Source organism: Acinonyx jubatus, chromosome B2 (assembly GCF_027475565.1).
Source record: "Acinonyx jubatus isolate Ajub_Pintada_27869175 chromosome B2, VMU_Ajub_asm_v1.0, whole genome shotgun sequence".
Classification (NCBI taxonomy): Eukaryota; Metazoa; Chordata; class Mammalia; order Carnivora; family Felidae; genus Acinonyx; species Acinonyx jubatus.
This window is the reverse complement of record NC_069385.1, coordinates 117,175,420-117,199,553: the sequence shown is the minus strand read 5'-3', so window position 1 is coordinate 117,199,553 and position 24,134 is coordinate 117,175,420. Positions and strand designations below refer to the sequence as shown.

General features: G+C 53.3%; 2 protein-coding genes and 1 pseudogene across 7 annotated transcripts; 1 reads left to right on the top strand and 2 right to left on the bottom strand.

The window, feature by feature from the left end:
• The first annotated feature begins 1,518 nt into the window (after positions 1-1,518).
• HMGA1 (high mobility group AT-hook 1) lies at positions 1,519-10,698 on the top strand. Of its 4 annotated transcripts, none has more exons than XM_015073496.3 (6): positions 1,519-1,678; positions 1,922-2,038; positions 5,344-5,489; positions 7,245-7,328; positions 7,995-8,045; positions 9,325-10,698. In XM_015073496.3, exons 3-6 carry the CDS (start codon positions 5,388-5,390, stop codon positions 9,376-9,378), a joined length of 291 nt encoding a protein of 96 aa, XP_014928982.1. In that variant the 5' UTR covers positions 1,519-1,678; positions 1,922-2,038; positions 5,344-5,387; the 3' UTR covers positions 9,379-10,698. The 4 variants fall into 4 exon arrangements, with proteins under 4 accessions (XP_014928982.1, XP_053078896.1, XP_014928981.1 ...); XM_053222921.1 differs by having other exon boundaries at positions 7,995-8,049; positions 9,328-10,698; XM_015073495.3 differs by having other exon boundaries at positions 5,344-5,522.
• Positions 10,699-10,871: 173 nt separating this feature from the next.
• On the bottom strand, positions 10,872-13,549 carry SMIM29 (small integral membrane protein 29). Of its 3 annotated transcripts, none has more exons than XM_015073494.3 (5): positions 13,392-13,549; positions 12,158-12,341; positions 11,935-11,960; positions 11,506-11,611; positions 10,872-11,316 (listed from the first exon to the last, which is right to left on the bottom strand). In XM_015073494.3, the coding sequence occupies exons 2-5, from the start codon at positions 12,266-12,268 to the stop codon at positions 11,251-11,253; spliced, it is 309 nt and encodes a 102-aa protein (XP_014928980.1). In that variant the 5' UTR covers positions 12,269-12,341; positions 13,392-13,549; the 3' UTR covers positions 10,872-11,250. The 3 variants fall into 3 exon arrangements, with proteins under 3 accessions (XP_014928980.1, XP_026913758.1, XP_026913759.1); XM_027057957.2 differs by having other exon boundaries at positions 11,506-11,572; XM_027057958.2 differs by having other exon boundaries at positions 12,218-12,341.
• Positions 13,550-21,859: 8,310 nt separating this feature from the next.
• Positions 21,860-21,958, bottom strand: LOC113598959 (uncharacterized; annotated as a pseudogene).
• Positions 21,959-24,134: the final 2,176 nt, after the last annotated feature.

Below are 24,134 nucleotides of genomic sequence, written 5' to 3'. Positions count from 1 at the left end.
CTGGGCACTTCGCAGGAACTGCGTTTCACCTGGGCGCGGGGCGGGGAGCCAGCGCTCGGAGGGCGGCCTCCCGGCCCACCCCCTGCCCCGGCCGGCCCCAGGCCCGCGCCCTCCTCTTTGAACGCGCTCCGAGGGCCCCCAGCGCCTTTCCGCCCGGGCGCCCCCGCCCCCACCCGGCCGAGCACGTGCTGCCCCCGGCCCGGAGCGCCAGCCCGCCGCCCCGGGTGGGGGCTGGGCCCACTCCCGGCTCTGCTCCCCACCCCCACCGGAAACATTCCTGAAACATTCCTGAAAGTAGGAGGCCCGGCCCCTCCGGTTCCCCACCCCGCCTCCACTCCGGGCTCAGGGTTTTCCTGGCGTCCCCCCTCCATCGGCGGCTCGCCCCCTGAGGAGGGGGCTGGGCCGGGGCCTCGGCCGGCCGGGGAGGAAGAAGGGGAGCAAAGAAAAACATGAGTCACAGCCGTGTGTCACTGGGCCGCATTGCATTTCCCTGCATCACGGGAGGTGTGGAAGGCCGCCTCAGGGACGAGGGGCGGGGAGGTGCGCCCGAGAAGGCCCCGGGCCCGGCCTGCAGGGCGCGCCGCTCTGACAGCGCCCTTTCTTCTCCCACCGCCCTCCCCGCCATCTTTTCACTTTGGCTTCCTTCTTCTACGTGCAACAAGTCTTTGTTGCGCCTGGCGCCGGGCGGGCCAAGCGTGGCGGGTATGGCTTGCGTAGACCCAGTCCCTGCCCTCAAAGTGCTTCCAGGCGACCACTGATTCACGCTTTCTTATTTTTCTTAAAAGTCACAGCGGAGAGGACCAGGTCACAAAGTGGAAACGCACGTCTCCAAAACATCATCCGAGTCACCTAAAGGAATGAAGCCTCCCTCAGGTTTACCTGCAAGCGAGCCAATCGTTTGTTTCCTTTGGAGGCTGCACCTTGATTACGGCTCACTCGCGGCCATTAATAAATGAAAAGTCTGGATTTCACAAGTTTCACGTTTGAATTTCACAAGACTTGAATTTCACCAGTCAGCCACACGCACGTTGGCACTAAAATGCACATGCTGACACCTGTCCGCCCAGGGGAAATCTACGAGCCGTGTATCTGGGCGCAGGGGGCGGCGGGTAGGCCGCGGAATTCTCTCACAGGCGCGTTTCTCTCCACCCCCTCCCGCCCGCGCGGACCCCGCAGGCACGAACGCCCGCCCACATCCAACGCGCCCCGCGGGCGTCAGGCCCACACGCCCGGAAGGCCCCTAGAGGTGACTCTCCCGGGGACCCCCTTGCTGGATGTAAAGATGCCCTCCTCCCCCTCCCCCGCGAAAAGCTCCCTGGTGATCCCTCTGTGCACCTTCCCGTGTCTCCCGGCCCGGGACAGTGGGGAGTGGGCCGTCGCCTCGGATTCCTAGCCCAGGCCTCCCGCGCGCCCGCCCCCAGGCACCCGGCACCGCACGCCCCTCCCCGTAGTCAGCACCCACCCGCGCGGCGGCGGCGGCTGGCGGGCGGCCGCCCTTTTAAATCCCCGGGCTCATTTGCATGGCCCCGCCCCCCACAGTGACACGGCTGGCGCGGGCGGGCCCGTCCCCCCTGCCCCTGGGTCGCTCTTTTTAAGCTCCCCTGAGCCGGGGCTGCGCTCCTCTAATTGGGACTCCGAGCCCGGGCTATTTCTGGCGCTGGCGCGGCTCCAAGAAGGCGTGAGTTCGCGGCCCCTCCGGTGGCTTCTTTTTTTTTATATCTATCATTTAATTAAATTATTTATTTATTGAGGCCGCGCACGGGCCGTGCCTAGCTTCCTGCCCCTCGCCATCCTTCGGGGGAGGGTGAATATTTTTGTCCCCCCGCCTGGATGTGACAGATAAATACCCCGTGGGGGCCTGGGCGGCGAGCACGCGGCGGCGGCGGTCTCTGAGCGCCTCTGCTCTCTCTCCCGGTTTCAGATCCGCATTTGCTACCAGCGGCGGCGGCGGCGGCGGAGCCAGGCCGGTCTTCAGCGCCCAGCACCGTCGCTCCCGGCAGCCCGGAGCGCGCACCGCAGGCCGGCGGCCGAGCTCGCGGTGAGTCGTCCCCGGGGCCCGCGGCGGCGGCGGCGGAGGGGGGCGCCCGCGCCCCCGCCTGCACGCCGCCCCTCCTGCAAGCCGCCCAGGGCTGCAGCGCGCGCCTCCGGCTTTATTCCCAGGCCGGGGCTGCGCGAGCCGCCGGCGGGGGAGGGCCGCGCGGCGCGGGGGCGGGCGGCGGGGCCCGGCGGCGCGGGGAGGGCGCCCGCACCCCTTCCCCCGCGCCGCGGGCGCCCTGCGGGGGGCGGGGACCCGGGAAAGGCGCGCGGTGGGGGAGGGGGCGCGCGGCTGCGGCGAGCGCGAGTTGTGCACCCGGCGGAGCCCGGTGCACCTCGCGCGGCCGCCGCTCCCGCCGGAGCCCGAGCCGGGGCCCGGGGTGTGGGGGGCGGGGAGAGGAACAGGCTGCGGCGCAGCAGGCGGGTGGGGGGCCGGGCGCCCCCCGCAGCCTGGGGAAGTTCTAGAAGTGAGGGGGATGGGCAGGAACCCCGCAATTCGGCCCCGTTCCCGCTCGGCCTTTTTCCTGGTGCCCCCCCCCCCCCCCACGCAGATGAGGCCGAATCGCGGGCCTGGGTTTGGGGCTTCACCCGGACCCCACCTCTGGCCCGGCCCGCGCCTCTTCAGCCCCCAGGGCCGGGCCTGCCCTCCGCCCCCACAAACAGGTTTCTCTGCTTTGCAGGGCTCTGTTGGAACTAGTCCCTTTGACTCCCCGTTTCATTTTTTTTTTTTCTGGGGCTTTATTTTGCGGGGAGGGCGCGGAGGGAGGTGTCTTTCTTCCTCTGCCCCGCGCCCGCGCGCGCCAGGTTTCCTGCCCCAAGGCGGGCTTGGGTGCCCCCTCTGGCAGGAAGTGGGGCCGGGTGCACCCGCGTGGCGGTGCATGCGGTCGGGGTGCACCAGTTTCCCGCGCCTGCAAGAGCAGCCTGTGCCCCTCCCCCCGTGCGCTCTGGCCCCTGGTCCCGCCGGCCGACCTGCAACGGCCCGGCGCAGACACTTGCAGAGTCACCCTGGGGCCGGGTCTGGAGCAGGGGGCGACAGGGACTTAACCATTCTCTAGGCGGGTAGGGAAAGTGGCGGGCTAGAGGGGTCGCCAGGAACCTACTGTATCCTGCTTGCCTACTTGCTGTGTGACCTTGGGCAACTCTTCAGGCCTCTCTGGGCTACTTTTTTTTCCAGAAAACAAGGGAGCGCCATGAGGATTTCCTAGGGTCGTTCTTGTAGATTCCCTAAGCCTTTGTGGAATACACATTGCGCGCCCGGTGTATGGAGAGGGACAAGCTTGAGGCCCAGAAGGGCTTATTACAAACTGAAGGATTGAGGTCGGGCCCTAAACATGGCTTCGCCCAGCTAGGCCTCTGATATTCAGAAACAGGTGGAAGAGACAAGCATTTGTTGGTCTCACCAGAGAGGGCCTCAGGCCTTCATTCAGTTCCTGGAGGCCTGGATTGGGAGGGGGGTGGTTGGAGAATGGATTAAAGGGTCCCCAGTAGCAAAAAGTGGGGGGAAGCACCAGATGATGCAAGAACTTCCCCCCAGAGACCCACCAGGATTCCCAGGCCTGCTGGGCCCAGGCTTTCTGGGATTAGGGGCTGGCTTGGCCCAACTGGAACCCCCTCTGTGAGGGGGCCTTCAACAGACCTCATGTGAGGTCAGCACTCATTTAGGCTGATTAATTTTGATGTTTAGTTTGAAGGGGAACCTGTGGTGTAATATAAGATTCTAATCACTGCCTGTAATTACAGAGCAGGCCAAGCCACTAATGACGGAGCAGGATAAATCACCAACCACCTTGTTTAAAAGGGTCTTCAAGTCTGAAATATTATAAAATAGAATAATTACCAGACAAAGTCTCGCCGTCTGGAGAATCTTGATGCTTGGGGATGGGGGCCTCCAGTCCTCCAAAAGTCCCTAGTTTGCAAAAAACATTTCCTCCCCGCCCTCATCGAGTTAAAATTGGAAATTGTCTGAAAATCGGAAAAAGGGAAAGAGAAGTCATTTTCAAATGTTCTAGTTTTCGTTTTGATTGGAGTGAGATTTCCCATTGTTTACACATTTCAACCATCATCTGGTTTGATCTTGCGTCAGTCTGGAGAAGCAGGCGGTTGAGGTGGATGTCTTACCATTACCCCCATTTTACAGATGGCAGGTCTTTTAGAAGTGAGGCCGCTTGGGCCCACCCTTTGCCAAGTGCAACCAGGGATTGGTTACCAGGAAGGTGTAGAGCCATAGGTCTCCCAGGTTGAGTATCTTTAACTGGGAAGACAGACGGGGTGGAGCACCCTCACTGTCTTTTAAGCTTCTGGAAGAGGCTCCCAGATAAAGGGGGCAAATGCTGCAAGCAGTGGGAAGTTTTAGGTAAACTGAAAATTGGTGGGGCTGATTAAACACAAAACGGCCTGTATATAAGAGGAAAGATGCTAGAAGAGAACCAAGAAGCTTTGGAGGACTGACGACCAGCTCTGCCCAGGCTGGGGGAGTGGGGCATGGGGGAGGGCAGCTAGCATCTGTTCTGAAGGATCCATCTCAGTGCAGAATTCCTGCCCCTCCTGAAAGCAGGCATCAAAGGGGACAATCTCATTTGGCTCCAGGTGGACGGGGGTGGAAGAGGAGATCCACCTTTCAGCTTTAGGTTTCCGCCCCCGTGCGATTTCAGCCCACTTCCCCTTCCCAGACTTCCCATCCTTGAGTCCCCAAGGCTCTATCCGGAGAGAGAGCTAGTGGGGTGGGCACCATCCCTGGCTGGGTGATTGGTACAGAGTATCAAGCTTGGCCCTGGTAGCGCCTGGTCCTGAGGCTTGGGCCAAGGCAGGTGGGCCAGGGACTGATGCCCACGGCTGCCAGATGGAAGCCCAAGGCTTATTCCCTGCTTACTTTTCCTCCCTTGTTGCCTGTGAGCCACTCAGGCTTGGCTTTCTCTTAAGAGAAGGGGCGGCTGGCTAGAGAAGGGACCCCCGGCAGTGTGAGGATCCCCCCACCTCATCCACACCTTTGCCCTGGTGACCTCACCCACAGCCACATCTGAGCCTGCTGTGCCTCTTGGGCCTGGGCCCTGTGGGGGTGGCGGGACAACAAAGCGCCCTTCTGAGCAGGAGATAAGGAGCTGATTAGAGCCAACGGCTCGACCCCACCCTGTAGCAACATGCTGGGGCTGGGCGGACCCCCACCCCCACCAGCTAAGCAGGGTGGGGATCCTGGATCCCCGGGAGCAGGCAGGGTCCTACAGGCAGGCCACCTTGAAGGTGGGAGTGGTAAAGGGGGTAGGAGGTGGCCAAAGCAAATTGTTGTGTTTAAAACGACTTCTGCTTTTCTAGCATCCCAGCCATCGCTCCTCCACCTGCTCCAGAGAGAAGGGAAGATGAGCGAGTCGAGCTCGAAGTCCAGCCAGCCCTTGGCCTCCAAGCAGGAAAAGGACGGCACTGAGAAGCGGGGTCGGGGCAGGCCGCGCAAGCAGCCTCCGGTGAGTCCCGGGACGGCGCTGGTAGGGAGTCAGGTGGGTGTCCGAACCTTTGCCTCGGTTTACCCCTTTGGGCTAGGGAGGTGCCAAGTGAAAACTGGAAGAGGGGTGCAGGATCCTTGCTCAGTGTGTGTGTCCTCCAACATGCACCCGGCGCATGCCCACCCTGGTCCGTTGCTGAGACCCCAGGAGAGAAGTGGGGGCTGAGGAATCTGAGTGAACTCTGAGCCCTTGCCGGCTGATCCAAGCCAGAAGCGACCTTGCAGTCACACAGGCGAGAGCTCGCACTCTGGTGAACTACCCACCCTTGACTTCCAGTCTGTTGTGGACCAATGTGTTGATAAAACACAGAAAAAAGAAGTTACGTGTCTATAGAAGTTCACGTTTTCAGTCCCGAGATTTCGTTGTACAGGCTATTCTGTCAATTGGCCGTGAAAGTTTACGAATACCTGTCAATTTCTGTACTTCCTCATCCCAGGCCTGTAACAAAAAAATCCTGGGCCAGCATCTATCCATGGGCCTCCCTTAGAGTGGCCCTAGGCCAGGCTCTGGCTCTGTAAAAGGAAAACTGAAGCCCAAGAACTTGAAAATGTGGGGGAGTTGGTGAGAGAGTAACCCTCAACCCTGGTGCTGTCCCCTGCTGAGGTCTCCCGGGGTTAGAAGGCCAGCTTGGCCTTTTGGGGGCCCCCTGCCCTATGGTGGAGATCTTGGATTCTCTCACAGGGGCAGTAACTGGTGAGGCCCAGCTCACTTCCCTTTCCCCAGGAAGAGGAAAGGGATTGAGGGCAACCCTTGCCCTTTATACCGTGGGCCTCGGCTTCCGCATCTATAGGTTGAAGAGTGCTGTCTGTACTGACTCTTTAGGGAGATAATGAGCCGTGGGGAGTCTGAGTGGTGGGATTCAGCTGCCTCTTTCAGAGGCCACAATATGTGGAGGGAAGTCAGTCTGGTTCCCTTGGTCTCCACCTGGAGCCAGTTAGCTGGGGTCCACAGGGGGGTGTCTGAGAAGGAGTGTTGGGCTACTGGACCCTAGTTCTAAACAGCCTTTGGGCAGTCCCCCCGAAACCACAGCTGACCTGCCTTTGCTGCCCAGCTTCTATGCATTATGCAGCAGCTTTTTTATCCTGTCAGGCTTATTAAAATTTCAGCGGCAACCACAGCCAGGATCTCTGTTTTCTGACATCCGGGCATCATTCCTGCTCTGGGAGGCAGCCTAGAGGGAGTCCAGTTTGCGGGTGGAGGCTGGAGGCTCCCTCCACTGTCGCGGGGCCTCCTTTCCCCTTCTGCGTCCTCCACAGTCTCCAGCCTGTGTCGTCTGAGGGGGTGGGCAGCAGTCTTGGCCAGTGCTAGACATTCCCACATCCTTCCTTTACTTTTCGTGATGCCTCGTGAGGTGAGTGTGGTCACCATTTACGGTTGAGAAAACTGAGGCCCAGGCATTCTGTGTCTTGCCCAAGAGCTTAGAGCCCTTCGGTGGCAGAGCTCCCTGACAGTGTCTTTCTTCTCCGGTGACACCTTTCCCTTTTCTGGTTTCTTGTCACTTTGTTGTCATAGGGCAGCATGGGAGGGGCTTTGCGAAAGATGGTCAGAGTCAGAACCTGCATCACGAGGGCTTGCCCGCCATGGTTCCTGTGGATTTCTGGGTCGGGGTGATGGCTTGCTGACTCAGTCTTGCTGGGGCACGGGAGAGAGCTGTGTTTTTGAAAGGGGCAGGACAGGTGGCATCTGTGTCCCTGATGACCCCATCTGTCTTTGCAGAAGGAACCCAGCGAAGTGCCAACACCTAAGAGACCTCGGGGCCGACCAAAGGGGAGCAAAAACAAGGGTGCTGCCAAGACCCGGGTAAGGACGAAGGAAGAGGGCCCTGTCCCCGTGGCCACGGCTGTGGGGGGCTCTGGGAAGGGCCTGTACCCTGCCCCCTCTTCCCTGGCATGTGGGTGGCAGGGGGAGTCTTTGCGAATTGGGGGAAAGCAGGGTGATGATCGAGGTCTTCCTTCTGGGGACTTGGTCCTGCCCAGGACAATGGGGAGGTCAAGTCAGAAGTCCTGCGGCTTTCCTCGTCTGGAGAAGGGAGAGTCAGGAAGAGCGAAGGGACAGCAGCACCAGTCCCTGGGCTGAGAGTGTTTCCTTCCATTCCAGGGTCCCCTGGGTCCCGAGGGAGTGGGGTTAAGCAGGGAAGGCCAGATTCACAGTGGCATCAGCCTCTCGGAGCAGTTGTTTTGTTTTTTATTTTATTTTTTCTGAGACACGACTCATATCCTCTGAGTCATGGGTGGAGGAGGGAGTGGGGGGCGTGTGTGTATATTGGGGGGGGTGGGCAGTGTGGCTGGCCAGTCATCACCAGCTGGACTCGGGTGGGCCTGCCGGGGTGACAGTCCTGGGCCGCCCTGAGCAGAGGTACGTAGTTCTGCTCCTCCCTGCTCTCCCTCACCATCGGGGCCCTGGTCATTTGGGGGAGTACTGTCAGGAACATTTTTGACTTAGTGGATCTTTTCTCGGACCATCTAGAAAACTACCACAACTCCAGGGAGGAAACCAAGGGGCAGACCCAAAAAACTGGTAGGTGAAGGGACAGCGGTGGTTTGGTTTTTCTGGGGAGGGTGTTGAGGTTGGGTGATGCCTGTTCCTCCTGGGCGCTCACCGTGGAAAGACGGCTCTGGCTCACCAGAGCCGGGTATGGTGGGACATCATCGCTCTATCCAGGCCTAGAGAGGGAAAGGGATTCTGGGTCCTGGCACCCAGCCCAGGGCTTTTCAAGGGCTCTGTCCGTAGCAGTAAGGGGTCCCAGGTACAAACCAGACTGGACCCCAGCCCTGGTGGGGGGGGTGGGGCCGCCTCTCCTTCCCCTACTAGAACAGACTCAACTTTTAGGGAGAACTTGGAGGCCATCTAGTCCCCCCGGCCCCCCACCAATAGAAATGAGGAAAGAGTGCTACCTGGGCATAGGGTGAGGTTTGTCCTTCACCTATCCATTTCTGAGTCCCCCACAAATAGCTGCTAATGGAAGAAGGTGGCCTGAGTCCGGAGGCTGCCCCTAAGGCCTACACTGAAGTTACGGCCACCCCAGCCTTAATCTTCCTGGCCCTTTTCTACCCCAAACCTGCTCCCTGAACTCCCTGAGGCCTTCATTCCTCGAGCTGAGCCACCACCAGGGTGAGGAGGGGGGTCAGAGGGTGCTGGCCGGGCCCCAGGAGTGAGTAACAGGAAACAAGTTGTTTTGGAGTTTGTGCCTGGCACGGGGGCCGCAGGCCCGTGTGGTGTCCCGACATTCCCGCCCAGTGAGTGAGCCCCGGCGGCACACACTTCCCCTTCCTCCCCACCCTGGCCTGGGGTCAGTCAGCGGCCCAGCTCCCCAGCCCAGCAGCTGCCCCTGCGGGCCAAGGCCACCTGGTTCCCGTGCACTGCACCCAGCAGAGGGGGCTCACGCACCCTGCAGCCGCACCTTCCCCGGTCCTCTCCCTGGCCCCCTCTCCCTTCCCCTCCTCCAGAAAGCCCAGTAGTGACTTCCTCACTGCCTCGAGCTCGGGGCTGCACTGAGCTGTGCGGGTCCCCCCACCCTGCACCCACCACGGGCCCCAGGGCCAAGGGGGGCTGGCTCTGTGTGAGAGCAGCGTGTGTGTGGGTTTTTTCCCTCCCTTTAAATTCTTCCTTTTTTATGAATGAAACTGGGCCGTGGAGGTTGCTGAGTCACTCACACACTCAGCCCTGACTCATCCCCCTTCTGGAGAGCCAGGGAGCACAGAGAGGGGTGGGGGCAATCTTGGCCTGTGCCCCTTCCCCCCTGAGTGGGAGGGGGGCAGGCCTGGCACTCTTGCTGACTGCCCTGCCCACCTCACAGGAGAAGGAGGAAGAAGAGGGCATCTCGCAGGAGTCCTCCGAGGAGGAGCAGTGACCGCGCCGTGCCGCCTGCTCCTTCACCGGGGAGCAGTTTCCTTCTGGGACTGGACAGCTCCGCTCCGCTCCCACGGCCCCCGCCCCTCCCCCCAGGCCCACGCGTCACCGCCACCTACCTGTGCCCTCACCACCACACTACACAGCACACCAGCCGCTGCGGGGCCCCGAGGCCTGAGTGGGGAGCAGTTTCCTTTGGTCTAGGTTTCCAGCGACCCCTCACCCATGCGCACATTTGCCCTTCCAGACAAAGCCGACTTCCCGCCTCGCCGCACCCTGCCCCTGCTGCGTCCCCACGCTCAGTGGTTGGGGACATTGCTGACTGGGCTCTTGGTATGGGGGTCCCCTCTGCTTCCCCACTCTTCCTTCTGGCTTCCCACTAAGGGGCCTGGGAGGGCTCCCCTGGCCTTAAAAGGGGCCATGCCCCATCTCATTCTGATCTGCCCCACTCCACAGCACTGGCAGCAGCAGGTACGGCCAGTGGGGAGGGGTGCTCAGCCCCAAGATGCGCCCACCCAGCCCGTGTCTCACCAGGTGCGGCTCACGCCCACTTTTCTTCCTTCCCACCTTGCTTAGTCCTTGCTCGAGGTCGGACAGCCCCGTTTGGGGCACAGGAAGGAAGGCAGGAGGGGTCTGAGCCCCCTACCCTCTCCAAACGGGTTCCAGCCCACCTCACCGCCACCCTGGAATCTATTGCAGTGAGGGAAATTCGGTCACCCTTTATCCAGGAGGCCCAGGTTCCCTGTGGCAGCCACCTAAGGTGGGCTGGAGCCACTGCCCAACCCTATCCGCTTCTACCCTAGGCCTCAGTTTCCCCTTTCCTCACAAGGGGCACTAATAACAAGGAGCTAGCCTTGCCCACTCCCACCCTTCTGCTCCTCCCCACCCCCCAAGGTTCTGGTTCCATCTTTCCTCTGTTCACAAACTACCTCTGGACAGTTGTGTTGTTTTTGTTCAATGTTTCCATTCTTAGACATCCGTCATTGCTGCTGCGACCAGCGCCAAATGTTCATCCTCATTGCCTCCTCCTGTTCTGCCCACATCCCCCTCCTCCAAGATGCTCTTAGGGGAAGGGGCCTGGGGCAGAGCAGGCTGGGTTACCGACCACCCCAGTCCCAGGGAAGGTGGGGGCCCTGCCCCTAGGATGCTGCAGCAGAGTGAGGAGTGGGGGGGGCCTGTATTGACCGACAAGGGTGTAGGGGCCACCTTTTCCCCCTGTTCTGCCGGGGAGGAGGTAGCCATTATTTGTCCCAGCCTGGGGCCCCCCCATCTGGTTTCCTATTTGCAGTTACTTGAATAAAAAAAAATATCCTTTTCTGGACTGGAGTCTTCTCTGTGGTGGGCACCTGGGGTAGGAAAGCTGGAAACTAAGGATCTAGTTGTTGGGGGTGGCTTTCAAGGTGCTCTTCAGGCTGCGGGGGGGGGGGGGGGGAGGACAAGCATTAGCTCCAGGGAAGGGTAACTTAAGCCTCTCAAAGAAATCGACCACACCCCTAGCCACAAAACATTTTTTATTTACAAAATATATATACTGAATACTATACATTAGGCCCTGTCACCATGGAAACCAATCCAAAGCCGAGTCGGGGAGGGCTCAGAAAACGGTCTCCAACCACCCTTCCACTCCAGAAGGAAAAACTTGTATTAGCCCCTTGGGAGTGGATGGTAGGCTCAGCTCACAAAGGCCTGAAGGCCGGAAGGGGGGCGGGGAGGGTTGGTTGTGAGGTGCTACTGGGTATGGATGGGAGGAGAGGAGACCCGGTACCCAGCAGGGGGAGCTGGGTGAGTGCAAATGGGAAGGCAAGCAGCAGGCTGCAGGCCCTGGGCACTCCCAAGACCCCATGGTTCTGGAGATCAGGGCAAGGGGGTCAGGTTAGGTCTTGACGTCCAGCAAGGGCATCCGCTTGTGCTGGAAGCCACTCTGCCAGCCGTGTACCACCTGTGAGGGAAGAGATCATGCCACCAGGCTGGGTTCCAGGGCAGAGGCCACGACACAGCCTCCGGGCACCCCACACTGGTGGCGGCCCCAAATGGGGAGGGCCGAGGGCAGAAGCAGTTTCTTGTTTCAGGGGGAGTATGGGTGAGAACACAGACCTCTGCTGATTGTCCCTGCCCCCGGAGTGCTCACCTTGGGGTCTCCCACATCAGACAGTAGCTCCTGCTCAGCCTCATGTAGCTCCTCAGCAGGGTCGTAGCTGTACATGGGGAGCAGGTGATGGCGAAGCCGGTCCACTCTGGGGAGCAGGGGAGGGGGCTCAGCCCAGGGGGGTGCCCACTCCCTTCAAACACCTGACTGTCCAAGGCAGGGGCACTTGCAGTGGGTGCCTTTAGGGGCACACAAAGGTTCTAAGCATCCATGCCCGAATCTACAAGGGGCCCCTCTCCGGTGGGTAAGCCGCACATGGGCAGGAAAACCTAACAATGGGGTGTAGGGAATTTTGGGCTTGTATAAGGATGTCTGAGGGGCCTCTCAACGCGTAGGCAGAGGAACCCAGATCCCAAGGGAAGAAACTGAAGCAGAATGCAGGAGAGGTAACAACAGGGCAGGGACACTCACCGCTTTTTCTTCTGGACATACATTACCTGTAACAGAGACACAGCACTGTGGAGGCTGCTGAGCGAGCCCAGGATGGCCCACAAGCGAGAGGGACCCACCTCTACCCCCTTCACTCCCAAAACAGCAGGACAGCTGAGACGATGTGTGCAGGCTGGCTCAGGCCCACCCAGCCCTGCCTTAGCAAAGGTGTGGGTGTATATGTGTGGATGTGGGGGCTCCTTACCACAGCCACCACCACCCCGACCAGGGTGATGAGGAAGAAAGGCCCCAACACATAGCCCACCATGGAGTCGCTGTTGGCCTGAGGGACATTGGGCACTGTAGTGTTACTCATGACATCGGCAGCCGGAGGGCTGGGTAGTCAGCATGGGCAGTAGTGCCTCGGGAGGGCGCCTCCACTGGGCTCCCTGGGGAGGAGGAAGGGAGGTTATCAATTTCAAGCTCTGGATCCCTCCCCAAGAGCAGTGATGTATCACAACTTAGGTCAGGCACCGGGACAAGGGATCCTCTAGGTCAGGGTGCTGGGTTTAACCCTCCAGTGACTCTCAGCAAATCCTGGGTTTGGAGGGCATCCAGGGGAGGCCCAGAGTCCCGCTCGGCTCCTACCCCCAAATCAGGGTGTGGCCCAGCTCAGGTGGTGGCCAACGTTTGCACATCTCAACTGGGAAAAGCTTAGACACAGGTTCCCAGGTCCTGCTCCAACCTCCTGGGACGCTGGGCTGCCAGCACCTATCCAGTGGAGCACAAAGGGGAGATTTGGTCCTGCACTGTGGCCTAGGGGGTGAGGGAGGAGCATCTGAAGGAGACTACCTCCGTCCTGGTCCAGTCACCACATTTTAGATTATGGGCTCTCCCTGTGCCCTCCCTGTCCCCGGTGTGACTGCAGACATACAGCCTGGATAGCCTCTCCCCCATTGGTCTCATGTGCCAGGGTGGACACAAGTGGGCAGGGCTGGACTGTATTTGTGAGGTGATGTCACCTCCCTCTGGTCCCCACCCGGGGCTCCGCCCAGGTCCCTCCCCTCTTAGCGAGGGCTGACAGGCGGGAGGTGACAGGGTCAGCTCCCATCAACAGATGCAAGGAAATTGTCCATAGGCTCTTGCACACAGACCCCAACGTCCCTGACCCCGCTTCGCCTGGGTCTCCATCGGAGGGCAAGGTACGAACTACCCGTCCCGGTGTCCGTCGGGGCACCGAGCTTGCCCAGTCGCATGCACACCGTCCCACGGTCGAGGGGACGTGCCGAGGTGGGGCGAGTGTCAGGCCGCTCCGAGGATGCGGACCAGCATCGGCGAGTGGGAGGTAGTTCCCACTGCGCTGGGCGGCTCAGGCCGGGGGAGGGAGGGAGGTTTAAGGAGCGGTGCGCAGAGGGGCCCAGGAATCCTAGAATCCCGGCACCCCGAGGCGTGGACCCGTCCAGGCGCTCTGCAGCCCATACAACCCGTTCATGCCTTACCTCCCGCCGCTGTAGCCCGGACAGGAACGCCCTCGGTTGGCTCCCAGGCCCCGGAAGAGCCGGCAGGCGCGTGATCAAAGGACCCGGGGAAATGGGCGGGGCTTCAGTACAGGGGCGCAGCCAATCCAGTGGCCGAAGGCGGACGGCCCGGAGACGGCTGGAGCGGCCAATCCGGAGGCGGGGGGTGCGCGGTGCGAAGGCGGGGACGGCCCGGGTTGCAGGGTCCAGCCCGCGGCAGCAGAGGGCAGCCGAGCGCTGCGCAGAAGGGGGAGGAGAGTGCGCGGGAGGGGAGGGACGGGGCGGGGCCGGGGCCGGGGCCGGGGCTGCTTCCCGGCGTCCCCCGGGGCGAGACCCCAGCCGAGCGCCCCCGCCGGGGAGCTCAGGTGGCTGGGGAAGGTGTGACGTCCGGCTTGCTCAAGCTTCTGGGTGGAGCTCCGGTGTAGGGCCAAGTCGCGGCGTGGGGCGGCTGGCTGCTCTTCCCTTCACGGCCGGACCCTGCCCCAGGCCCACAAGGTCTCCATTATGTTTATTTAGCCTTCCAAGCCTCCTAGTGGCCCCCTAGGCTGTGCTCAGAGGGTAGATAGAGTAGGCAAGCCCGGCTTAGGTCCTGCCCGGCCATGGGACCTGGGCCCACTTACCCACCCACCCTTCTGTGCGCCTCAGTCTTAACGTCTGTAAAACAGGCTGATGTGCGGATTAACCGATGACATGCGATGCCCTGTTAAAAGCCCCGTTAACCTTTTCGTGGTTTGCAGGGGCACGGGTGGAGCAGCGCGGTGCAGTCCCCCTGGGTCACAAGCAACTCGCGACACCGGTGAATTTGAAAGCTTGCGTGGTCTGTTAGTTACAATGTCACGCACTGGAGAAATGTGAATAAGGTGGATGGATTTTACCGATATCAGTCTCCTGGTTGTGATCTTCCACTATAGTTTTGCAAAAGTTAGCATTGGGGGAAGCTAGGCAAAGCGTATAAGGGAGCTCTATTATTTCTTACAACTGCATGTGAATCTACAATTACCTCAGGTAAGGTATGTGTAGTTTTGTACCAGAACCGCCCCCCACCCCAGCCCATTACACACGATTAGGAAAACTCGAGACTGGCAGGTGATGGAAGCCACCCAAGAGCACAAAAGTTGTGGGAGCTGAACGAGGCTGAGGCCCTCCAGGGTCCTTGGGTGCTACTGGAGATATAGGAATAAGCTGGATCGGCTTATTCTTGCCAGGGACAGCCAGTGGCGTGGACATGGTTGAGCCACTTGGTCTGGTCTGGCCAGTTTCCTCAGGCCCTTCCGAAGGAGGTTGGATAAGGGCGGGTCTGATGCAGAGATGACCCAACGGAGAACCAGAGGGCAGTTGAGAACTCTGGCCTCTTGCCTTCAGACACCATCATCTGACTGGTGGGAAATCAGAGATAAAAGGAAAGGAATGACAGAAATGCCCAGGTCTGGAGGCTCCAGGTGGATTCCCTGGTGTTTCTCAGTCTTTTGAGTCTGGAGAGTAAGGAGACCACCCATCCCAGGCTTCTATCAGAGGTGAGGGCAGATGGAGGAAACCACCTCCTCAGGCAGGACCTGCCTCCTATATATGTATTTTTTAATATATGCTTAAACCGACTGAGCCACCCAGATGCCCTGGGCTTGCCTCATCTTGCAAGGTTAGGAGCAAATAATTAGTTTTAGAACTCAGACCCCTTTGGCTGCTCACATACCCAGCTTTTGTCCTCATCCCCACAGCTTCTGACCACATATCTCGAGGGCCCTCTAGGAGTGGGCTTAGTGGTCAACTGGCTAAGCCAGTATGTCGGGGTCTCAGTGTCAGAAACTCAGCACGTTTCCCTTACCGCCAGGACAGAACACCATTCTGAGCTAGGCAGGGCAGGTGGGGGTGGCCCCAATTTACAAATGATTTGAAGCCCGATTTGTTCTAGTGATAAGGCTTTAGATCCCTTGGGAACCCCCAAGCCCAGCCAGGGAATACTGCAGCCCTCTCTGCTCTCTTCACGCTGCTGCTACCTCAGGAAGGGGAGAGAGAGGGCAGAGCTGAGGCTGCACTGTGCCACCCTGATCAAGTTTTGAGTGTTCCCTTACCCGTGTTGCTACGGGGAGTGCCTAGGCTTATGTATCCACTTCCACTAATGCCTTGCTCATCCTTGTGTCCCCCTACTCTGGACCCACCTAACAAATCATAAAAGCAACCTTTGGAAAGATCAAAACGTTGGCAAGTAATATAAACTCATTCCAGAACAAAATGCAAGAAGATTTATAGGAATGCAAAACTACCCAGCCCCCAGTGAGGTAACATTCATACTGTGTGGCATCCATTTAAAAAAATGGATTCAGGGGCACGTGGGTGGCTCAGTCTGTTAGGCATCCGAATTCAGCTCAGGTCGTGATCTCAAGGTTCGTGACTTCAAGCCCCATGGCAGGCTCCCTGCTGTCAGCACAGAGCCTGCTTCAGTTTCTCTGCCCCCCAACTCTCTCTGCCCCTCCCCCACATTCTCTCTCTCTCTCTCTCTCTCTCTCTCTCCCTCTCTCAAAAATAAATAAATATATATTTTTAATGGATCCATAAACGGGCGCCTGAGTGGCTCAGTCGGTTAAGAGTCTGACTCTTGGTTTTGGCTCAGGTCATGATCTCATGGTTTTGTGGGTTCAAGCCCCACTTGGGATTCTCTCTCTCCTCTCTCTCTGCCCCTCCCCCACTGCCTCTGCCCCTCTCAAAATAAATAAACTTAAATAAATAAATAAATAAATAAATAAATAATAAAATGGATTCATAAATACTTAGACGTGCAAAGAGGCAGGAAAACACAATCTATAATCAACTGAAACTGATCCGGAACTGACAGATGTTAGACCTGAGGAGGACATTAAAACAGTTATAACTGGGGGTGCCTGGGTGACTCAGTTAAGCATCCGACTTCGGCTCAGGTCATGATCTCATGGTTTGTGAGTTCAAGCCCCACATTGGGGTCTGTGCTGACAGCTCAGAGCCTGGAGCCTGCTTCGGATTCTGTGTCTCCCTCTCTCTCTCTCTCCCCCTCCCCTGCTTGCACTCTGTCTCTCTCAAAAATAAGTAAGCAGTAAAAGTTAAAAAATAAAAATAGAACAGTTATAACTGTATTCTTTATGCTCAAAAAGTTAAGGGCAGACAAGGAAGATATAAAAAAAAAAGCCCCAGATTGAATTTTTAGACATGAAGGCTCCAATGTCCAAAATACAATATACAGTGGATAAGATTAATGGCAGATCAGATATTGCAGAAGAAAAGGTAAATGAACATGAAGGCATTAGAATAGAAATTACCCAAAATGAAACAGAAGAAAGAGTCTAGAAAAAAATTACAAGAGCATCGGGGAGTTGTAGGACAATCTCAAGTGGCCTAACATATGGTGATTAGAGGCCCGGAAGAAGAGAAAAATGTCCCAAATGTCCACTGATAGATGAGTGGATAAAGAAGATGTGGTATAAATATACAATGGAATGTTATTTTGCCATAAAAAGGATGAAATCTTACCATTTGCAACAACATGGATGGAACTAGAGAGTATAGTGCTAAGCAAAATAAGTCAGTCAGAGAAAGACAAATATATGATTTCACTCATGTGGAATTTAGGAAACAAACGAGTAAAAGAAGAAAGAGAGGGGCGCCTGGGTGGCTCAGTTGGTTAAGCGCCTGACTTCAGCTCAGGTCATGATCTCACAGTTCATGAGTTTGAGCCCTGCATCGGGCTCTATGCTGACAGCTCAGAGCCTGGAGCTTGCTTGGGATTCTGTGTCTCCCTCTTTCTCCGCCCTTCCCGCACTCACGCTCTGTCTCTCTCTTCTCTCAAAAATAAATAAACATTAAAAAAATTTTTTTAAAAAGAAGACAAACCAAGAAACAGATTCCTAACTGTAGAGAACAATCTGATGGTTATTAGAGGGCAGGTGGGTGGAGGGATGGGTTACACAGGTGATGGGGGTTAAGGAGCGCACCTGTCCGGATGAGCACTGGGTGATGTATGAAGTGTTGAATCACTATCTTGTACTCCTGAAACTAACATATTCCATGTTAACTACACTGGAATTAAAATAAAAAATATCTTTCAAAAACAAAAGTGAGGGGCGCCTGGCTCAGTTGAGTAAGTGCCCGACTTGATTTCGGCTCAGGTCATGATCTCGTCTTTCGTGAGTTTGAGCCCCACATCGGTCTCTGCACTGACAACACAGAGCTTGCTTGGGATTCTCTCTCTCTCCCTCTCTCTCTCTCTCTGCCCCTCCCCACTCTCAAATAAAGATTACAAAATAAAGGGGAAATAAAGACATCTTCAGATATATAAGAACTGAAAGAATTCATCACTAGCAGACCTGCACTACAAAATTTGTTAAGGGAAGTTCTTCAGGCAAAAAGAAAATGATACCAAATAAAAATATGGACCGACCCAAAGGAATGAAGAACTCTGGTGATAACTACATGAGTAAGTATATCATTTTTTTCTTATTACTTACATCTTTTAAAAAGAGAATTGTGTTAAAAAATAAAAAATGATAATGTATTGTGGGGTTTGTGCACTGAGAATATTTACTGAGATAGACCACATTCTGGGCCATAAACAAATCTCAAATTTACAAGGATTCAAGTTAACATATGTAAAAGTGAAATGTATTATGGAGTCAGACGTGATACAAAATGTATTATGTCAATAGCACAAAGGTTGGACAAGAAATGGAAATATAGTAAGATTCAGATAAATGAGGTTGTGTAATATCACTTAAAAGTGGACTGTGGAGGGGCGCCTGGGTGACTCAGTCAGTTAAGCGTCCGACTTTGGCTCACGTCATGATCTCACGGTTGGTGACTTCCAGCCCCACGTTGGGCTCTGTGCTGACAGCTCAGAGCCTGGAGCCTGCTTCAGATTCTATGTCTCCTTCTCTCTCTGCCCCTCCCCTGCTCACGCTTTGTCTCTCTCTCCCAAAAACACATAAACAAAATTTTTTTTAAGTGGACTGTTGTGAGTTAAAGATGTATAGTATAAACCCTAAAGCAACTAATAAAATAACAGAGTTATAGCTAATAAAGCAACAAAAGAAAAAAGATGGAATAAAAAATAATTTAAAGAAAGCAGAAAAAGAGGAAAAATGGAGCAAAGAACAGATGAGACAACTAGGAAACAAATAGGATGATAAACTGAAACCTAACTACCCTTGACCTTTGAACAGCATGGGGATTAGGAGCAAACCAAATATCTGTGTAGAACTTTTGACTCCCCCAAAACTGAACTACAAATAGCCTGCTGTTAACCAAAAGCCCTACCGATAACATAAACAGTTGATGAAACATATTTTGTATGTCGTGTGGATTTTATGCTGTATTCTTTTTTTTAAAGTAATCTCTATGCACAATATGGGGCTCAAACTCACCACCCCGAGATCAAGAGTCTCTACTGACTAAGCCAGCCAGGCACCCCTATACTGTATTCTTAGGATGACATAAATAGAATAAAGAAAATCATAAGAAAATCATAAGGAAGAGAAAATACATCTACAGTACTGTACTATATTTATTTTTAAAAATCTGTGCAGAAGTGGACCTGCCCAGTTCTAACTTATGCTGTTCAAGAGTCAACTGTATATCAGTCATCACATTACAGGTAAATTGTTTAAACAACCAAATTAAAAGGCAGAGATCGTTAGAATGGATAAGAAAGCAAGACCCAATTATATGCTGCCCACAACAAATGCACTTTGAATATAAAGACTCAAATAGGGTAAAAGCAAAAAGATGGAAAAAAATACACCATGCTTATTCAGTCAAAAGAACGCTGGGAGGGCTACAATAATATAATACAAAGTTGATTTCAAAGCAGAGAATATTACCAGGGATAAAGAAGTTCAGTTCCTAATGACAAAGGGGTCAATTAATTGAGGACATAACAATGCTAATGTTCACGTGTCCTGTAAGAGAGCTTCAAATGACATGAAGCCAAAACTGATTACAACTGACTACTAATTACAAGAAAAATGATCACAATTAGAGTCAGAGATTTCAGTACTACTCCCTTAGTAATTGATAAGGCAAGTAGACAAATACTGAGCTAGGATATAGTAGATTTGCATAACACTATCAACCAACTTGACACATAGAACATTCAAAAGGATTCAAGTCATACAAAGTATGTTCTCTGATCACAGCGGAATTATATTAGAAACCAGTAACAGGGCGCCTGGGTGACAGTCGGTTGAGTACCCTGCTCAGTTTCAGTTCAGGACATGATCCCAGGGTCGTGGGATCGAGTCCCTCATTGGGATCTGTGCTGAATATGGAGCCTGCTTCAGATTCTCTCTCCCTCTCAGGGCACCTGGGTGGCTCGGTTCAGTAAAGCATCCGACTCTTGATTTCGGCTCAGGTCACAATCTCAGGGGTTGTGGGTTCAAGCCCCCGTGCAGAGCCTGCTTGGGATTCTCTGTCTGCCTCTCTCTCTGCCCCTCCCCCATCCGAGCTCTATCTCTCTCTCTCCCTCAAAATAAATAAACATTAAAAAAAAAAAAGTTTCTCTCTCTTTCTCTCTCTGCTCCTCTCCCCTGCTCCCATGGGCGCATGCTGTCTCTCTCTCTAAAAAAAGAAAAGAAAAGAAACCAATAACAGAAAGATACTTGGAAAATCCCCAAATGCTTGGAAAATGAGTAACACACCTCTGGATCAAAAAATAATTAGGGGGTGCCTGGGTGGCTCAGACAGCCAAGTGTCTGACTCTTGATTTTGGCTCAGGTCATGATCTCACAGTTTGTGATACTGAGGCCCATGTTGGGCTCTGGGCTGATGGTGTGGAGCCTGCTTGAAATTCTCTCTCTCCCCACCCCCCTCAAAATAAATTAATAAACATTTTTAAAAAAAAGAATTAGAGTGGCACCTGGCTGGCTCAGTTGGGAGAGCATGTGACTCTTGATCTCAGGATTGTAAATTCGAGCCCCATGTTGGGTGTAGAGATTACTTAAAAATAAAATTAAAAAAAAATTTTTTTGAACAATAGGAAGTATTTTGAACTGAATGAAAATGAAAACACAACACAGAATTTGTGGGGCACCTCCATTACCGAAATTTATGGCACTAAATGCCTTTGTTTGTTTCTTTATTTTGAGAGAGACAGATGTAGTGTGAGTGGGGGAGGGGCGGACAGGGAGAGAGAGAATTCCAAGCAGGCTCCATGCTGCCAGCGCAGAGCCTCACTCAGGGCTAGAACCCATGAAGCCATGAGATCACGACCTGGGCCAAAACCGAGAGTCAGACGCTTAACCAACTGAGCCACCCAGGCACCTTGACTAAATGCCTTTTTTTAAGGAACATCTGACTCATTTATTTACTTAGAGAGAGAGTGCCCAAGCAGGGGAGGGGCAGAGAGAGAGAGGGAGACACAGAATCTGAAGCAGGCTCCAGGCTCTGAGCTGTCAGCACAGAGCCCAACTTGGGGCTTGAACTCATGGACCCCGAGATCATGACCTGAGTCGAAGTCAGATGCTTAACTGACTGAGCCACCCAGCAGCCCCCCCAAAAAAGTCTTTTCTTACAAAAAAACTTTTTAATGTTTATTTTTTTTTGAGAGAGAGTGACGGAGCACAAGTGGGGGAGGGGCAGAGAGAGACACACACAGAATCCAAAGCAGGCTTGAGGCTCCAAGCTGTCAACACAGAGCCCAATGTGGTGCTCAAACCTACGAGCTGTGAGATCATGATCTGAGCTGAAGTCAGATGCTCAACCAACTGAGCCACCCATGCACCCACCCTAAAAATCCTTTTTTAAAAAAAGGAAGGAAGGAATGAAGGAAGGAAGGAAGGGAGGGAGGGAGGGAGGGAGGAAGAAGGAAGAAAGATCTCATGTCAATGACCTCAGCTTCCACCTGAAACCAAAGTATGCAGAAGAAAACAAAAGTTCAATGCAGAAATCTATGAAATAGAAAACAGAAAAATAGAGAAAAATAAATGAAGCTAAATGCTGCTTCAGATCAACAAAATAGATAAACCTCTGGCCAGAATGGTCGGGAAAAAATACAAATCATTAATATCAGGAATGAGAGAGTAACATTACAACAGATTTTACAGATAATAAAAGGCTAATGAGGGGCCATTAGGGACAACTTTATGCCAATAAATCCAACAACTTAGTTGAAATGGAGGATACACGGAAAGACACAAATTACCTAAGTGCACTTAAGAAGAAATAGATAAATTTACAACAATCTAGACTGAACTGAGAACATCTTAGCTTCAGTAACATATATTAATTCCTCCTACTCAATTCCATACCCCCTTTATGTTATTGGTACAAATACGTCTGTATACATTATGTACATGTTAACATAGATTTATAATTATTGTTTTATGCATCTGCCTTTTAAATCATATAAGAAACACAAAAGAGGAGTTACATACCAAAAATACGAGAATACTGTCAGTACTTTATTTTATTTATTTTTTTGTAAGCATAACTTTCAACATATGGAATGCTTCATGAATGTTATCCTTGGGCAGGGGTGACGCTAATCTCCTGTGTATCATTCCAATTTTAGTATATGTGCCACCATAGGGAACACCCTATCAATACCTACCTTCTTCCCTCCCTCCCTCCCTCCCTCCCTCCCTCCCTCCCTCCCTCCCTTCTTCCTTCCTTCCTTCCTTCCTTCCCTTTCCTCCCTTCCCCTTCCTTCCTACCTTCCTTCCTTCCTTCCTTCCTTCCACTTGTTTTTAAGTAGGCTTCATGCCCTGTGCAGAGCCCAATGTGGGGCTTGAACTTACGACCCCTGAGATTAAGACCTGAGCTGAGATCAAGAGTTGGATGCTTAACCGACCGAGCTACCCAGGCACCTGCCTATCACTACTTTAAATACATCATCCTACTGGTTTTAGGCCTTCATGGTGTCTGATGATAAATTAGCTACTAATCTTAGGATATTAACTGTAATCCCCATGGTAACCACCAAGAAAACAAGTAGGAAATATACAGAAAAGGAAGTGAAGAGGAAATCAAAATGGTACACTAGAAAAAAATCAAACACAAAAGAACACAATATTGGAAAGACTGGGGAACAAAAGAAGAGGACATATAGAAAAGAACACTATCACAAAACTAAATCCTTCAATATCAGTAATCACTTATTTTATTTATTCATTTTTTTAAGTAAGCTTTATGCCCAATGTGGGGCTCAAACTCATGACCTGGAGATCAAGAGTCACAATCTCTACCCACTGAGCTAGCCAGGTACCCCACTACTCACTTTAAATGTAAACGGATTAAGTTCACCAATGAAAAGACAGAGATTGGTGATGATTATACATTATAAATGTACTTAATGCCACTGAAGTATATACTTAATGGTGAGTTTTATGTATATTTTACTACACACATAAGAAAACAGATTGGCTGAATGGATTTTTTTAACTTTTTTTTTTTTTTTTTTTTTTTGAGAGAGGGAGAGAGCACGAATGGGGAGAGAATGGCAGAAGAGAGAGAATCTTAGGCAGGCTCCACGCTCAGTGTGGAGCCCGCAGGGCTCAATCCCACGACCCTGGGATCAATCCCACGACCCTGGGATTTCACCCTGGGATGAGCTGAAATCAAGAGTCAGAGACTCAACCAACTGAGCCACCCAGGCACCCCCAGGATGGATTTTAAAATGATCTAACCAGGGTGCCTGGCTGGCCCAGTCAGTAGAACATGAGACTCTTGCTCTCAGAATCATGAGTTCAAGGCCCACAATGGGTGTAGAGCCTACTTAAAAATAAATAAATAAATAAATAATAAAATAAAAAATGATCTAACTGAAAATAAATTAAAAAATACAAAGGACTTGAATAGCCATTTCTCTAAAGAGGATAACAGATGGCCGATAAGTACATGAAAAGATGTCCAACATCACTAATTAGGGAAATGCAAGCCAAAACCGCAAGTCAAAACTTCATACACATTAGGAAGGCCATTACTTAAAATGTAACATAACAACACAAAACATAAAATAGACAAATGTTGGTGGAGAGGTAGAGAAATTGGAACTCTTGTGTACTGCTGCTGGGAATATAAAATGTATCATCGCTATAGACATCAGTATGTATCGCGGTTCGTCAAAAAATTAAAAATAGAATCACCATACGATCCAGCAGTTCTGCTCGAATATATACCCGAAAGAGTTGAAAGCCAGGTATTTGTACATTCATGCTCACAGCAGCATTATTCACAGCAGGCAAAAGCTGGAAGCAACCCGAGCACCCACTGGCAGGTAAATGGATACAAAAACTAAGGCATAGGGGTGCCTGGGTGGCTCAGTCGGTAAAGCGGCCGACTTTGGCTCAGGTCATGATCTCGTGGTCCGTGAGTTCGAGCCCTGTGTCAGGCTCTGTGCTGACAGCTCGGAACCTGGAGCCCGTTTCAGATTCTGTGTCTCCCTCTCTCTGACCTTCCCCAGTTCATGCTCTGTCTCTCCCTGTCTCAAAAATAAATAAACGTTAAAAGACAAAAAAAAAAAAAAAAACCACTAAGGCATATATATGTATACAACGGCATATTGAATATTATTCATCCTTAAAAAAGAATGACATTTTGACATGCCTACAACATGTCTGAACCTTGATGACATTACGCTAAGGGGGAGAGAAAAACAGACACGAAAGGACAGATGCTTATGATTTCACTTGGACGAGGTACCTAGGACTTTACATACACTAGTAATCACATGGACAGAGACAGAAAGTAGAATGGTGGTTGCCAGGGGCT

What these genes read in the sequence shown, in the direction of transcription:
- HMGA1 (XM_053222920.1), top strand. Translation starts at nt 5,388, where the DNA reads ATGAGCGAGTCGAGCTCGAAGTCCAGCCAGCCCTTGGCCTCCAAGCAG. An exon ending in CGGCGCTGGTAGGGAGTCAG is followed by an intron (nt 5,523 to 7,244) that starts GTGGGTGTCCGA and finishes CTGTCTTTGCAG; the next exon opens with AAGGAACCCAGCGAAGTGCC. An exon ending in AGGGTGCTGCCAAGACCCGG is followed by an intron (nt 7,329 to 7,994) that starts GTAAGGACGAAG and finishes CGGACCATCTAG; the next exon opens with AAAACTACCACAACTCCAGG.
- SMIM29 (XM_015073494.3), bottom strand. Translation starts at nt 12,268, where the DNA reads ATGAGTAACACTACAGTGCCCAATGTCCCTCAGGCCAACAGCGACTCC. An exon ending in TCGGGGTGGTGGTGGCTGTG is followed by an intron (nt 11,961 to 12,157) that starts GTAAGGAGCCCC and finishes TCTCTGTTACAG; the next exon opens with GTAATGTATGTCCAGAAGAA. An exon ending in CTGATGTGGGAGACCCCAAG is followed by an intron (nt 11,317 to 11,505) that starts GTGAGCACTCCG and finishes CTTCCCTCACAG; the next exon opens with GTGGTACACGGCTGGCAGAG.